At 43.6% G+C, this 16009-nt stretch overlaps 2 protein-coding genes across 3 annotated transcripts; both read right to left on the bottom strand.

Annotated features, from left to right (window-relative positions):
• Nucleotides 1-5747: 5747 nt before the first annotated feature.
• Nucleotides 5748-10562, bottom strand: LOC120655059 (glycine-rich RNA-binding protein RZ1B-like). 2 transcript variants are annotated; one of them, XM_039932782.1, is made up of 9 exons: nt 10316-10562; nt 9107-9205; nt 8661-9031; nt 7809-7869; nt 7661-7717; nt 6620-6688; nt 6426-6491; nt 6267-6335; nt 5748-6104 (listed from the first exon to the last, which is right to left on the bottom strand). In XM_039932782.1, exons 1-9 carry the CDS (start codon nt 10424-10426, stop codon nt 6015-6017), a joined length of 993 nt encoding a protein of 330 aa, XP_039788716.1. In that variant the 5' UTR covers nt 10427-10562; the 3' UTR covers nt 5748-6014. The 2 variants fall into 2 exon arrangements, with proteins under 2 accessions (XP_039788716.1, XP_039788717.1); XM_039932783.1 differs by having other exon boundaries at nt 5752-6104; nt 7661-7714.
• Nucleotides 10563-11431: 869 nt separating this feature from the next.
• Nucleotides 11432-15268, bottom strand: LOC120655058 (ADP,ATP carrier protein 1, chloroplastic-like). The gene is made up of 5 exons (XM_039932781.1): nt 14452-15268; nt 13705-13971; nt 13480-13623; nt 13043-13390; nt 11432-12191 (listed from the first exon to the last, which is right to left on the bottom strand). The coding sequence occupies exons 1-5, from the start codon at nt 15193-15195 to the stop codon at nt 11712-11714; spliced, it is 1983 nt and encodes a 660-aa protein (XP_039788715.1). The 5' UTR covers nt 15196-15268; the 3' UTR covers nt 11432-11711.
• Between the last annotated feature and the right edge of the window lie 741 nt (nt 15269-16009).

Raw genomic sequence — 16009 nt, 5'->3', positions numbered from 1 at the left:
GCAGGGCCAAGGAGAATTTGAAGACGGAAGCTTTTTTCGTTTCTCCCCCTTTCTTTTCCCTTCCTGTTTTTGGCGTGCCTCTACGTGCACAATTTGAAGATGGAACCTTTTTTCCCCTACTTGTTTGTATTATATTACAAAATAATCCGACATTATTTAGTTCCAGAAGGCCGCGTTGCAAATTTCAAAATTTGCAAGTATCCCTTTTCTTCCTCCCGGCGGATCTAGAAAAGGTTGTTTCATATTATTTTTTACATGTAGCTACCCCTCTCAAATTTCAATGATTACAAATTTAAAGGAGCTTAAAAAAGCTCTATACTTCTAGAACGAGTAGGAGAGGCTCGAGCTCTGACCCGATGCTAGATCCGTCCCTGTCTCTCAAGATGAAGCCTGTTGACGAGTCGTCTGACTCCATCACGTACGAGTAGGACGCCGGCGCCCGGCGGGTGTCGAAACGCACGCACAAGCACTGCTTCGTCGTCAGGGAGAAAAGGAGAGAGAATGGGAAGAAAACCCGCCCGCGGTGTACTCGGGTGCCATAGCCACGTAAGGGGTACGTGCGTGCAATGCAACTTCTTCCTCGCCATTGTGCTCGTCTCTGTTCTCGGCTCACTGCGTCACGCTGCCGTCACGTGGAGGGTAATTAATCGGTCCACTAACAACCGTCCCCACCCCTCCCGTGCTACTGCTACTGCCTGGGTGACGAAGCAAGTCAAAGTGACCGACCGGAAGAGGTCAAGATGGGCCTGCGCCATTGATCGACTTTTTTTTTTTTTGTGAAACGATGAGGATTTCATTAGATTTGGATAACAGTACATCCCCTCCCCAGATACAACAACAACCTGGAAACAAAAGAAAAAAGCAAAAAAGTACAAGGGCTTCTTTGCAAATCATTGTTGCTTCCAGGTTCTTCTCGGTTCACCGCGAGGTCGCATCGAACTGCCGCTCGCCGCCACCGAACTGCAGCTCGCCGCCGACCGCCGCTTCCTCCTGCTGCCACCACCAAAGCGAACCAACACATGTAGAGCCGCAAGAGCCGACGACCCAGATGCACTGAGCCGTAACCAATCCGCTGAAAGACCATCGGCATCCGCTCCGGTGAGAACCGCAAGAGCAACAGTCCGCCACCGCCGGCGAGGCCAGCGGCCGGAATCCAGATCCCGCAGACGGGGAGTACTGGAAGCTCCCACCCCTTCGCAGAGATGAAGCACAAGCCGGCGCCGGCGACGAAGCCACCCGCCCGGAGAACAGAGATGACGCCGCCGCCGCCCAAAGACATCCCGGCGACCCACCTCAAGCCAAACCCCAAGCAGGGGATGGGATCCACTCCCGACCAAGGATTACCTTACCGGCGATACAATATTTATCAGTGACCTCCGGTAACGATAATCGATTGATAATCAGTGAATAATCGCCAAAATCGATTGGTAAGAGGAATCAAATTCAAAAAATAAAAATCAGTTGATAATCGATGCAAACCGAACGATTTATCGCTTCGCCAACTGAAAATATGTTTTGGCAGTGGAAAAAAAATAGAAAAGTTTGATAGTATTTAATTTTTTAGGTTATGTATAATATTCTATTAGATAAATTACACATAAATGCACAATTTTACATATGGAATTGCCTAAGAAATAAACATGTTTACATATTTTACCCATAAAATTGCATGAAGCACATGAATTTGCACATATATATACAAACCATGATGTGCATAGTCCATATAAACAAACGAGTGCATAGTCCATACAAACCTCATAGTTCACACAAAGAAAAAAATGCATAGTTCATACAAACCTCATAGTGCATAGAAACAAAAGAGTACATAGTCTGTACAAGCCACATACAAACTAGCAAGCTCATAGTCTATACATGAAGGCATTTGGCATATCAATTTAATCATTCTTCGTTCTCTTCTTGCTGGTACGTGTGATATCCATAATAATATTCCTAAATATTTAAATGAACTCAAATAAGAGGGGAACACATATCGACGCCACGATCACAGCTCCCTCGCTCCCAGCTGCAGCATCATCGATAATCACCGCATATCTATTGATTATCGGCCTTAATCGCACGACAACAAGTGGATGGTAACGGATCGTTAGATAAAATTATTTTTTCCCTCACCAAATAATTATTGCTTTCATCATGTGACAGCATTCTGGAATCAAGAGAAGCTCTAGTTTTTTATAAAAATAAGTTATCTATTTTTTATGAATTTTTTTAATTTTTTAAATTTTGCATTGAAATCCATCGAAATTCCAGTCGGTTTTTATTTTCAGCTAGTATCGATAACGATAAATTTTACCGATAATCACGATTATCGACCGATTTTGAATTCCCTGCTCCCGACTCCCCCATTATTAGAGCAAAAGCAACGCACCTGGCCTCCTCCGCAGCAGGGAAGTCGACGAGCTCAACGTCCCCGCCATGAATGAGTCCCGGCGAGCAAAATCCCCAATCTGGCATCGACGCCGAAGGGGAACACCTCCTCCCTCGACCATCGCCAGAGCCGACACCGTCATCGCCGCCGCCGACGCTGAAGAAGGGGAGGGGAGCCAAAATCCTAGACGGCGAAAGAGCATTCGCCGCCGGGAAAGGGGAGCACGAAGACCTAGCCCTAGATCTACTGCTATACAGCTCCACCCGCCGAGGGGCCGGGCTCCCCTCTCGAGTCCGTCGCCGGAGGAGAGGGGGCCGGCGGAGCGGAGGAAGAAGGAGTCGCCCTCGAAATCGCCCAAGCAAAACTGTAGCAAGGGGAAAATTCGAGTGACTCTCAGCTCGACCACCATTGATCGACTTGGATGCGGGTGGGGTGCGGCAGGCCAGCGGCCCGTACGTGAAGCCAACCAAGGCTGGCGGCGGATTCAGCAGCAGCAGCATGTCAAACCTGGCCTGCTCTCCTCCTCCTGCTGGCTGGCTGCTGCATCACAACCAGGGTTCAACTTTTCGGTCGAATTTCGCTGAAATTTAGGTGTTTTTTTCGTTTTCGCTAGTTACCGGGAAGAGAAATTTCGGTATTTTTCGCTATTTTTCATTTTCAAATTTAAAAATTCAAAAATATTTATAAAAAATTCGAAAAAAATATGATAAAAAACTAGGTGTTCTTCTGAGCAAATAGGACTAGAACACACTCAAATCTAAGATCATTTGCTAGGCTAAAATTAATATTTGAAACCGTAATTTGAATGACTCGTCATTTCATGTGCAAAAATTTGTTTTCTCCCCTCGACTTCAACTAGACTTTGGTTATCATGATGTTGGTGAGGTACCTATTCAATTTCATATGCACATAAATGCTTCTTCTTTATTTGTCAGGAATTTGCTTGTGGTTTGGACATGACATGGGCAGGTGTGCAATACACACGCACGTTTACTCTTTAATTATGTCGCTTCTGCTAGCTATACGCAGAAACCATGAGAAGTTGTAGTAATGTAGAATTAACTCTGACGATGAATCCGTACGTATCATGCATGTGAATTGTTTTTTTCCTGTAATAATATCTATATGCATGCTTTTCCTTAAAGTTAGCGACAAAATTTGTGAGAGACCGTAATTATTTTAGGATGGCAAGTAGTAGGAGTAAAACAGATTGGAGTATTTGAGAACTTGAAAATTTTAACCAGCTATTAATATGTTTTTCATGACCGAACTGACACTTTAAAATAAAAAATTGTCTGGAGATTTGACTGCTAGGCTTGTGCTATATAGGTTGCTTGCCTTGTACGCACGAATAAAGTATCTTTGTCCTATCAAGGATGGTAAACTACCGAGACAGATTAGATTCGTTTTCTTATTTTACAATGTATGCGCAGTCAACAGAATAATTTCTAACATTGTTACACAAATTAAGCTTCCTTGTCAGATGATGAATATATATAACAATTGGTGTACTATGTTGTATTTAAATGCAGAGAATATGCTACATGGACTTAGTATGGACTATGCCTTTGCCTCTGTTGTATCTTTGGATTGTAATAATTCTAATATACTTTGGATGTATTATGTTGTAATAATTTATAGGCATATCCGCAATAACAAGAATAATAAAAGTCCAGTTGAGGCCTAAGAGAGAAAATGGAAGTTGTCACATGAAATGAAAGACTTTTAATTGGTAGTTTTTGAAATAATTAAATAACTTTCAAACCATTGCTCAAATGAAAAAGTTCGTAAAACAAAAGTTGTAGATCTCGAAAAACTGAACAAAGTTGGTATTCAAAAGTTTTTCATTTGACCTCGGGAACAGTAGGAAAAACACAAATTACATAATTTTCCGGTCGAAAATCACCGAATTTCGGTCGAAATCACCGAAATTTCGGTCGGAATTCATCGAAATTTCGTTTTTTGAATTTGAGGTCCCTTTCCGTTCGGAATTAGCGAATTTCGGCGAAATTTCGGCCGAAATTTCGTTTCCGGCAAACGGCGGGATTCGGAAAAAAACAAAAAGGTAAACCCTGATCACAACACTCCGCTGCTCTGTTTTTCATTTCATTCTGGTTTAGATGCAAAATTCAAAATTCTAAAACTATCACATGTGCGGCACATGTATGTAGTATTAAATCTAAACAAAATAAAAAACTAATTGCATAGTTTGTTTGTAAATTACGAGACGAATTTAATAAGTCTAATCAGACTATGATTAGACACTAAATTGATACAGTAATTGCTACAGTAAACATATGTTGATGGCGGATTAAATAGTTTTAATAAATTCGTCTCGTAATTTACAAGCGAGTTCTATAATTAATTTTATGATTAGTCTATGTTTAATATTCTAAATGTGAAAAAAAATTCAAAAACTTTACACATGCATCTAAACAAGGCTCAGATCTGCTCAAAGTCCACTGCTGCCTTATAGCTTGTAGGGGAAGCCTGCACTGCAACTGCATGCACGCATGGATGTAGTACTAGTAGCTGATGTCCTTTGCTGTCTAAAAGCAGCTGCCCATCGTTGAGAGCGACGACCTTGACGCGGCCGGGTTTGGCGGTGGCCGGCCGGTGACCCGACGCGCCGGGGCGCACGGGCGACCAAGTTCTTTAATTTGTCGCAGTTGCCGGCGGTTTCGATGCCCCTCGCCGCCATTTTCATCCTGGGATAACATACATGCCGGCCGGCGGCGGCAAGAGCAAGATGGTCAGATGGTTGTACCAACTGCCAGCCGCAGAACTCTCGCCATTGCTGCTGGAGGAGGCCTAATCAGGCCGGCTGAAAAATTCGACCTGGCTCTACAGGACCTACAGCCAGCCACTACAGCATTTGCATCCAGGCAATAGCAAATTACAGCTAGCTTACATGCTTGCTGCAGCCGAACATCGCTTTTCAGCTCACAGCTGCAGAGCAGCTAAAGTAGCAGAAGCAAACAGTTGCAGAGCACCTAAAATGAGAAATATATGCATTGGATATTTGGCACTCCTCCACAGCTTTCTTTCAGGATTTACGTCTATACGAAGAGCACTAAGTTCTTCACTCAATTCTTCCAATCTCAGCTTCACCTTCACCAATAAAATACAGAAACGCCACGGTACAGTTTCTTTTGTCTGTCGATGCAGATAACGACGTCCACGTTAAAGGGAAACGCTATGCACACAGCTCAGGCATACGGGTACCGTGGCCACAGACATGATCGTACGCCAGTAGTGCGTCCCAGCCAAACAGAAGGCAATCAGTAGCGAAAACAGCAAGCTTAACCACAACCCTCACAATCGGTTCATCAGAAAAGATACCGTCGACTGACAGTCTGGGAGCATTTCAAAGGTCAAGCTTGCACAACTGAACTTGTTGACATATCACGGGCTGAGCTTACCGTATCAGCAACTGTCAGCCGGCCAATAAATTCAGCTTGAAAGATAAGTCTGGACCACAATAGCAGCAAATGAGCAGCCACACGTCTACTGATCCTTACATAACATTGCTCGATACTTTCCTCTTACAGTTCTATTACATAGCAACAAGCTAAAAGTCTAATAAATTAGTTACTGAGAAACCATACAGTTGGCGGCGCCCAGAAGTTCAAACCACGCCATTCTCATAAATCGAGCCATCTCTGGTTGTAGCATCTTCGCCCATGTCAAGCTCGACCATCGCAGCATTGACAAGAGACTGATATGAAACAGAGGTGTTAGTATATCACTTTGAACCGCACCAAAATGGTCAGTGATGCATTATTTTCTGGGAACAAGGCCAAGTGCTACAGATGGTGATTTCATGGTGACATGAATACGTATAAGGAAATAAAAGAAAAACAATGTTTGAGAAAACAACCTGAAGCCTCTGTTCAGCAGTCTTGACTCTGTCATTGTAGTCTTGAAGTTGAAGAAAATGTTTGTACAACTGCATATAATGATTTCATCAGACAAATAACTGCAGTTCTACACTTACAGATTTTCATAGATAAGCAGCCAACAAGTGAAGAGCACATACGTCTGTAACAGCTAATTGTCGTTCTGAAGACACTTTGCGTGCAGCAACCAGTTCATCCTCTAATTTCTGCAGTTTTACAAGAAAAATGTTTCATGACTTATCATAAGAACTTGTACTAAAGATGGCCAAGCAGTGGCTCTCAACTAACATCTGGGCAAATGATGACAATAAAATCCATAAAAAATCCATAAAACCTGAGCTTTCTTCTGCAAGTCTGCAATGTGCTGTTCTTTTGCTGCAATTTTATCTTTCATCTGGTGAACCTGCAAAACTACAGCATTCAAACTCGTTTCACAATATAAATGCAAGACTAAATTGTTGAACTGAAGTAATGATGGACTTCATGGGTCATCTCAAGAGTGACTAAGAATGCACAAAACAAAATATCTGAGTATGTCACTCTACCATGAATCCTACACCCACTGTGCTTTGCCATCCAAAGGATACCATGATAATTGTAAATCAAACTGTGAATAGGCAACTGATTTGGATTTTTTTCTTAGTAAACAAGTTCATGTGTTCCATGAACAATGCTTGGTTAGTCATCTGACAGAGTTCCAGAAAAACAGTGTATCTTTACCTATTTCTAAAGCATGTAATGCTTCCATCAGAAATTTTGGTATGGTCCAACATGTATCACCAGGATCCAAAGCATATATAATGAGAATCGAGCAACACTATATTGTAATCTAAACGGACTCAAATATATTGAGAATGTGAAAACACAACAAAATCCATGTCAAAGAAAACACATCGCATAAAAAAAAATCAGACAGTATTTACAACATACGGGGTCTTCGACCGTGGAAACGCACGGACATATTTGCTAATCAAATGAAAACAAGCTAAATACTATCAATTCTGTCAACCAAAATCTAAAAGCTAAAGATAAATATTAAATGGTCTGCAGCATTAAATAAGTATCTATATTTTGGCAATGAGATAAGAGTTTTAAAATTCTTCAAGGGTTCAAACATCCTTGCATCTACATCCACAAGTTTTGGTGAACTCTCAAAACTTCCATATTTAGTTTTAACATGGTTTTCATATTTAGCTCGAATTCATCTTTTATTTTTCCCAAAAGAATGTGGAAAAGTTAGCTTGAATGGACAGATTCTGAAGAAGAAAGAAATTCATCACATTTTGCCAATCACCCTCAGATATGATAGGGTAAAAAGTGGTTTGATAGTGGCCAGATCAAACTAATAAAGCACAAGCTCTTTAAGAAGGACTACCTCATTTTCAAGGTCCTCACGCATCTGAACGGCCTTGTCCAAGTGATTCTTTTCCTGCTACCAAAACAAGGAGGAATTAAGATCAACAGTCGGGAAAGCCTGTTTATAAACAGCCATTCAGAAGAGCACAGAATAAAGATGTGTTTACATCATTTTGAAGACCATCACTGGAACTCGATAAATCTCTGCTATCACGACCTTTTGGACGGCTGCATAGAATATACTAGAAAGTAAATGCCTCCGTCTTCAAAATATAGGTTATCTAAGAAATACTTTCAATATGGCACAGCGTTGTATTATAATAACTGGACGTGTAAGCAAATTTTTGTTGAACAAAATAATGCTGTAAAAAATCTTCACAGTTAGGTTATAAATCATGCAGCCTGCCAGTCAACAAAAACTATATTAAAAACAGAAGTATGCAACAGATTAGGAAGAGGCTCCTTGAGGGTCAAAATGCAATGAACCCAGTTACTTATAATGATGCTGTATACAAGTGCATGTCTGAAAAGCCACTAGTCAGCATACAAGTATTTTGCACATTAGGGCAAAATAATATTTCATTCATCAAAACTCCTCAGCATTCTAAATGTACAGGCAGGAGATCCATTACATTAACTTAAAATAATTTGAGTGCATAGAGAGTCAGAGAAATTAATCCATGGTAACATATTGATATCATCGAAATTTGATGTTCAAAATTTTCTAAAGTGAAAATAATATTTTCTTATTAATCTAACTAGACAGCATGGCTACAGGCATATTCATCATGGATCATGTTCCAAAGTACTCAAATGCAAAACCCAGGTTAAGGACCAAGAGATGTTGCAGCATATTAATTTTAGATGCCTCAAGAACAACAATTGAACACACTGTAAGCACTTTCCTAAAAGATATATATATCATACATGACGTTTTCATTAAATCGTTTAACAGACATCATTCTTATCAATATAGATATAAACATAACTCCAAAGGAAAAGTAAAATCAAAATGGCACCTGAATCTTTTTCTTGACCCGTGTTCCTTGTCTCTGTCATTTTCTGAATCCATGTTATGCATTTCTGGCGCACGATCATGCTCTCTAGGACGCCTCTCGTCTACTTCATGATCACGATCCATGGGATAATCAATATCTCGATTGAAGCCACCATGCTCATAATCTCTGTCTCTGTCATGCTCACGAGATCGATCACTATCCCTGTCATGGTAGGGATCTCTTTCGCGATCATAGCTCCGTTCCCTATCCCTTCTGTCCCAGTATGGATCTCTACCATACCTTCTAGGATCTCGTCTAAAACCCTCACGACCAAAATCTCGGGGACCTCTTGTACGCACTTCATTTACTCTAACAATGCGATTGCCTATTTTCTGTTGCAAACAAAAACAAGCGTTAAATTCAAGATAAAAGAAAGGTGCTAAGTAAGTTCCAAACAAGACGGATACCTTGCCATCCATGCCTGCAATTGCTTCCTCAGCAGCTTTGGGGTGAGTGAAAGTAACAAAACCATAGCACTTGCCTTTGACAGCATGATCATTTATCACCTGCAATGCACGAATTAATCAGAAAAAATGTTGTATAATAATCTCACAACACCTCAAAAACAGCTGGTTACATCAGAAGGAACCGCCTCAAGAAAAAGCCATAGCGTGGACTGCTAATGCACCTAGGCCATTTTAGCTTTTCTAGGTACGTAGATTATGCCATGCACCTAGATATACGCTGTCTAAATACATAGTAAAAACTATATATCTAGAAAAGCGAAAATGACCAATAATTTGGAACAGAGGGAGTACTAGCAAACAAGCAAAACAAAATCAAATTATATTGCTTTTGTCTTTCTGTATGTGGTTCACATTGGCAATTCACTCCACATTTGCAACCCATCTACTCCAGATAAAGGCCCAATAATGATGATGCCATCTTCATACCTCTCAGTTGAAAAGAAGCAAAGACAGTCAAGAATAAACCATAATGACCTCGACTTCATGACTTGACCTTTGGGATCCACTCGGAGCAGTTTGGACTTTGGAATCCCCAATTCTCCAAGGAATGGAGTCAACTCATAACAAAGGGGAAATAAGCATCCAAACGAAAAACAAAGGTCCGGGGTGTAAATACCACAACCACTAACCATTCTACCCCCCCCCCCCCCCCAATTCATCCTGGCTTTAAATGAGTTTAGCCACAAAAACTGAGAAGCCGGACACTTACTCCTCCGTTTTCCTTTGGTTCTCATTTTTCTTAAAAGAGAACATGCACTGCACCAGCTCCCGAGATCCCTCACTCCAGAATGAATAGAATGACAACTCTCTTACCGCCTACATAATGCACTAATATCTGCAAATAATTGTCATCCCACAAAATACTAAAGAAACACAAAAACAAAAGCGAAAGGAATCTTTCCCGAGAAAGACTACCCCAATCACCCAGCTGAAAAGTCTGAAAATTTTCACCAGAGCAGTGGCAAAAGAAACCCTTATTAAGAATAAAATCAACCCGCTTTTCCACCATGCTCCAAAAACATATCACCGTGCGCCGCAGGCCTCACTCCACCGAAGTAACCCATCAGCGCCTCCGCAATCCCTCCAGAGAACAAGCGTGGGAGCTAACCAGAAGGGGAGGAAAGGGGGGAGGAGCGGGGCGGGGCGGACCTTGATGGAGACGATGGTGCCGTAGTACTGGAAGGCGTCGCGGAGCATGTCCTCGTTGGCCTCGTAGGGCAGGCCGCCGACGTATACCGAGGTGACCTCGTCCACCGCCATCTCCCCGCTCGCTGCCGGCGGGGACGGGGGCGCTAGGGTTTTGGGTTTCCCCCCCTCTCGCTCGCTCGCGCCGCGACGACGACGACCGGATGGGGTGTGGAGGGAGACGGGAGAAGGCAGGAGAGCAGGAGGCTGTCGGATCTGATCTGGAGAACTCACGGATCGGCGCGGCCCCTCGCCGTCCGTGGGCAGCCGATCTCCGCCGTCCGTTGCGCTCACGAGGGACGGAGGGAGCAATGGCTTGGGCTGAGCTGAATGCACGCGTGCACAAACGATTAGCATAGAGTGGGCTGGGCTGGGCTGGGCTGTGCTCACGCAGTCACGCTTACAGTTCTCTCAGTCTTGGGTGGGCTCAGTTTTGATATGACCCAGATAAGATCAAGATGTCCCCTAGATTTCACATTTCCACCCCAGTTGATGAAGATTATTCCAACCAAAAAAATTGACGCAGGTGGTCATGAATAATTGCATAGCTGATGGCTCTGCGCTACAGGAATTTCGCATTGGTAAATGACTACAGAATTCGACTCCTGCCTCCGAAGCCATACAGGAGGAATTCAGGAAGGAACGAAATGTTGCAAGGGATAGGCAATTAGGCATTCAAAGAAGCACTCGCCAACTGCAAGTCTGCAACACGTGTCTCCCTAAAAGAATGTGATTGTGCAAAACAGCTACTGTACTTGTTAGTTGGATTAGAAAACCCTTGCACCAGTCTTATCTTATTAAAAAGAGTATCCTCTGACACCACCACCCCAGGGAATTGGTCGGGCATCCCGCTATCGTAAACTGTTCTCCCCTTTGACGATGAAACAATTAGCTTGTCGTTAAGTAAACAACATATATTTAAGGACAAGAATTGAGGTAGTCCTAAACAACATTCCCGTGATATAAAAACGACTGACTGAACCACGGTAAGTAGAGTTGGTCGAATGGACTATGAAGGGTAACCCATCAGTGCCAAAACCAGGGCCAAATATGTACTCGCAATCAGGGCCTAGCAATATGTAGAAGACTATAATGAAACCAGATTTCCCAAAATTGTAATAGCCAACAAGAACAGTTTATATCTATGGAATGAAACAACAAACAGCTAAGGAATTCTCAAGGGGTCATAAAAAAATATGCTACAACAACAGAAGAATAGGCCGCCTTATTTTCATATCATTCTGCCGCCTTATTTTCATATCATTCTACCGCCTTTTTCAGCAGCTCTGGATGACGGGCCAAGGAAACGTTTGGTTCCTCCGAAGACTTGTACTAACTAAATTTCTGAGCGGAAAAAAACTTATTGAGACTGTTGGCCGGATTTCTCAGGGGTGGAACTCTCGGGTTCTTGAGACTGCTGGCCGGATTTCTCAATGGTGGAAATCTCGGGTTCTTCAGACTGCTGGACAGATTTCTCAGGGGTGGAACTCTCGGGTTCTTGAGACTGCTTGATGGCTGAGCCGTTTGCTGAGATCTCGCTAGCTAGAGTTTCTTGAAGAGAACCATTTCCAGCCCCGATTACTGTAGCAGTTGTTTCAACTGCGTTTGCTTTCAACAGCTTTTCTCTCTCAAGCTCTTGCTTTGCCAGGGGAGAGAACTGCGAGTCGAGGGACCTTACAGCACCCAACCATGCAAGAACAATGACCAGGAGTATTCCGCCAAGGTAGGGCGTTGAATTTGCAAGAGATCCAAATGACAGGATCATGAACTGCTGAATCAAAGCACCTCCAGATTTCCCCAGGGGGTTGCAGACCACGTCAATAGCTGCTTTACCTTTAACCTGTCATCAGGACAGGAAAACACTGAGAACAGAAATAACAAATGAACATGGAGGCAGCATGAAGTGAGCAAAGATATATGTTTCCAGAAACAGCGCAAACTCTTGATGAAATCATTGAATCTTATGTATGCATGTGACATGTTTACATGAATTTTGGTAGTAAATACAGAATTAACGATTATGACTCTTTTATTTTGACATAACATGGGAGGTTGAATGGTTATTGCAGAGTTTTAGCGACGCAGGTACCATTCGAGAAGACAATAAAGAAGCACGATCTCTCTCGTGCAGTGCTAAATGTAAATATGAAAGAAAGTAAACAAGAAGTCAGTAAAAAGTAAGAATCTCATGTGCACATGTGTCTTTGCTTCTACAAGTCATGGTATATGCTGATTGCAGCTTCTCCTCTGATGACAGTAAGCAATCAGGTAAAAAGTACCGATACTAGAATCTTCTACTGAGTAAGCAGAACTAGTGAACGACAGGGTGTATTTGATGTGTCGAACAACCAGCTAATCACATAGAATACTGACAATTTATTGTGTTAATTGCAAGGTTTTAAAAAACGCTAGACGGTAGGCGAACGCTTGCCTATGGTTTAGAGTTTTTTGTGATTAAACGTAGATTGAACATGATTAAACGTGTGTTGTGATTAAACGACACTGTGATTAAACGCAACGCTTGGCCACCGTTCAGCGTTTAATCAAGATTAAACGACGTTTAAAAACATTTTTTTAAAACACTGGTTAATTGGAGCAATCATATGGATGCAAGTATGGTTACCCATGGCATGATATGAATTCGATACCAATCTACACAAAGTACTGTAATAGATAACTTTGTGGACTAACCTTCATATCCTCATCCAAAGGAATGTATGCCATCTCTTTGCAAGGATCAAATAAACTGTACTTTGCACTCTTACTGAAAATGTTCTGCATTGCTCCAACATAGACTGCCGCAAGCAAAGGTGTCATTCCAAACTTGGTCATGAGAGGAGTCAATGGCTCACCAAACAAAATCAGTGAGAAGAATCCAACTCCTGTGAGAAGCAACACTGCAGGTGTGATCGTAGCTGCAACTCCCCACCCAAACTTTCTAAGAATTACTCTCCCTAACAACATCATCGTAAATGTAGCTATGCCAGTAGCAGTTGAGAAATCGCCCATGAATGAAGAATATTCGTTAGGGCTCGGGAACTGCAACACAACAACAGAAATTTAATTAACAACTATATTGCGTATTTGTTGCTGACATATTAGAATGGATGCTACATAGAGAATCATACCTGTGCCTTCAATTTTGATTTCCATGTCACCTCAACAAGGTTAATGCTTATTCCATAAGCAACGACCAACGTAGCAAGATCCCTGACATACCGAGATGACAGAAGCACCTTCATGCTCTCACCCATGCTGAGCTTTGGCTTGTCCTGAAATGTTATGTTCACAGAATCATTAAAGAGAGCTCCACAAACTCAAGCAGAAGAACATTAGAAGATCTGTGAGGCAACCTTCTTTTTCCGCTCCACCACTGGCATAGATGAGCTATCAATAACAAACTTGTTCACTCCCCAATAGATACCAGTGATGACAAGGCCCAGTATAACCACTATGCTCATCATGGCCTTCAACGAAATTGCCCATCCATCCACCCCGGGGCCCAAATTCTTCCTCATGTTTGAGAAGTATTTCACCGTGCGGCCGGAGAAAATGAGCGCCACATTTGCTCCGAGCCCGAACAACGGGTAAAACTCTTTGGCCTCTTCAACTGTGGTAATCTGCATTAATTTAAAGCACCTGAGGATTTGTACATAAACAGACAGGACACAGGAAAACTATCTACTGCCCTGGTTTTGTAAGAAAAAATCAATGAATTCCCGTGAATACCAACCATACCCCACAAACCATTCCAAAGATTTTAGGAAGGGAATATCCAGAGAGGTCACAACAGAGCAGCCACCAATAACTACTTATAATTTTAAAATATTCAACCACGAATCACTAACACTTCAAGAGAGATTTTGCCATAGGTGAAAATTACTAGTAAATTGCTACTGTGACAGAGAGGACACAGTAACAGAATTGGGTGTACCTGATTCCAAAGATTATGGAAAGCGAATACCAGAGTCCAGAACAGAGCAATGATTTTAAAATATTCAGCCATGGACCACTACTAACTCAGGAGAGAATTCGCAATAGGTGGACCATTAATAAATTAACTGCGACAGAGAGGGAACAGTAATAGAATTGGGGTGTACCTGGTTGGCGAACCCCCAGAAGAGCACGGATATGACGACGCTGCCCCAGAGCTCGGCCATGACGTAGAAGAGGCAGAAGCTCCAGACGCGGAGGATGGCGACGGGCCCGAGGAAGCTGGGTCCGAGCGCGGCGAGGAGGCGGTCGGCGAGCGCGGTGGGGTGGATAGCGTCGCGCATGGGGTAGAGCACGTAGGCGAAGGCCCCGAAGAAGGCGATGAAGGGGAAGATGACGGCGTAGAAGAGCGCCTCCTTGGAGAGGACGTCGGCGAGCTTGGTGTAGAGGAGCATGAAGCCGACGGCCATGGGCAGGTTGACCCACGTCTTGAGGAAGGGGATGATCTCGGCGCTGCTGCCCTTGGCGGTGACGACGAGCACGTCCTTGGTGTCCCGCAGGATGGTGTAGTTGAAGAGGATGCAGAAGAACATGAGCCCCAGGGGCACGATCTTCTTCAGCGTCTTCGTCTCGACGCCGAGGAACTTGGGCGAGGACGCGTCGTCCCCCGGCGCCGGGGACGCGGCCGCTGCCGCTGCCGCGGCGGCGGAGGCGCGGAGGGGCGGGAGGGGAGGGCGGAGAGGGAGCGCGGCGGGGAGGCGCAGCGGGGTGGGCCGCGGGAGGTGGCGCGGGAGGCTGAGGCGGAGGGGCGCGGGCGCGAGGGGGTGGCGGTGGCGGAGGAGGTGGCTGCGCGCGGCGGCGGAGGGGAGCGGGAGGCGGAGGCGGTGGCTTGCGACGAGGCCGGACTCCATGGTGGCGGGGTGGAGGCGCGGAAATATCTCGGGGATGGAGGGGAAGGGGGGAGGAGATAAGGTCAGGCGCCCGGCAAGCAGGGGGTTTGGGAAGGGGAGGCTGCTTTCTTATGCTGGGGGCCGGGCGCTGGCGCTGGGAGCCTGGGATGAGTGGCCGGGTTAACGACGGATTAGCGGGGTTAATGAACGAAGGGGAGTGATTTAAGTGAAGGTGAACGAACGAGCTGACGGGTGGGGCCGGGGGAGGGGCGGATACTGGTTAGTGTGTAAACTGAGTGAGGATATTCTCCTAGTCAATTGAGTGGTTTCGAAATCACTGAAAAATGAATTGGCTTCTAAATTCCACTACAGTGTGCACGCTGTGGCAGCGTTTGGACCCAAGTGTTAATAGGTGAAAGTGCTAGATTTTAGCGCTAGTGTATCTAAATAGAAGTGATAATATAATAGAGTGGACTAAATTTAAGTCTAGATTCAAAAACTTTAGCAAAGATACGAATACTAATAGATGCTAAATTTAGCACTCAACATTAGCATCTTCAAACAGACCTTAAGACTCGCATAATTCAACTAAATTTTTTTTCAGCTGTCATTATTAAATGCTTAAACACTTACAGTTGTTTTCGTTGTACTCCATATGCCTTTTGACGGGTACAAGCAAAAGCTTAAAACCCATACACTAGTCGTGGGAGATGAGTATAAGCAATGTTGTTAATCATAAGTACCTTGCAAAAAAAAACCCACATCTATCTTTTTGTCCCCTTATTATGAAACCAACCAAATACACCACAACATTGTGGCTTCAAAATTGAAATAA

This window comes from Panicum virgatum, chromosome 1N (genome assembly GCF_016808335.1).
Source record: "Panicum virgatum strain AP13 chromosome 1N, P.virgatum_v5, whole genome shotgun sequence".
In the NCBI taxonomy this organism is placed as follows: domain Eukaryota; kingdom Viridiplantae; phylum Streptophyta; class Magnoliopsida; order Poales; family Poaceae; genus Panicum; species Panicum virgatum.
This window is presented reverse-complemented; position numbering and strand designations above follow the sequence as displayed.

Excerpts from the sequence above, each read along its gene's own strand:
- LOC120655058 (XM_039932781.1), bottom strand. The coding sequence starts at position 15,195 with ATGGAGTCCGGCCTCGTCGCAAGCCACCGCCTCCGCCTCCCGCTCCCC. Across the intron at positions 13,972-14,451 it reads TCTGGGGGTTCGCCAACCAG|ATTACCACAGTTGAAGAGGC; the intron begins GTACACCCCAAT and ends AAATTAATGCAG. Across the intron at positions 12,192-13,042 it reads CTTTGGATGAGGATATGAAG|GTTAAAGGTAAAGCAGCTAT; the intron begins GTTAGTCCACAA and ends TCCTGATGACAG.
- LOC120655059 (XM_039932782.1), bottom strand. The coding sequence starts at position 10,426 with ATGGCGGTGGACGAGGTCACCTCGGTATACGTCGGCGGCCTGCCCTAC. Across the intron at positions 9,206-10,315 it reads GCACCATCGTCTCCATCAAG|GTGATAAATGATCATGCTGT; the intron begins GTCCGCCCCGCC and ends CGTGCATTGCAG. Across the intron at positions 7,870-8,660 it reads GGGTCAAGAAAAAGATTCAG|CCGTCCAAAAGGTCGTGATA; the intron begins GTGCCATTTTGA and ends TATTCTATGCAG.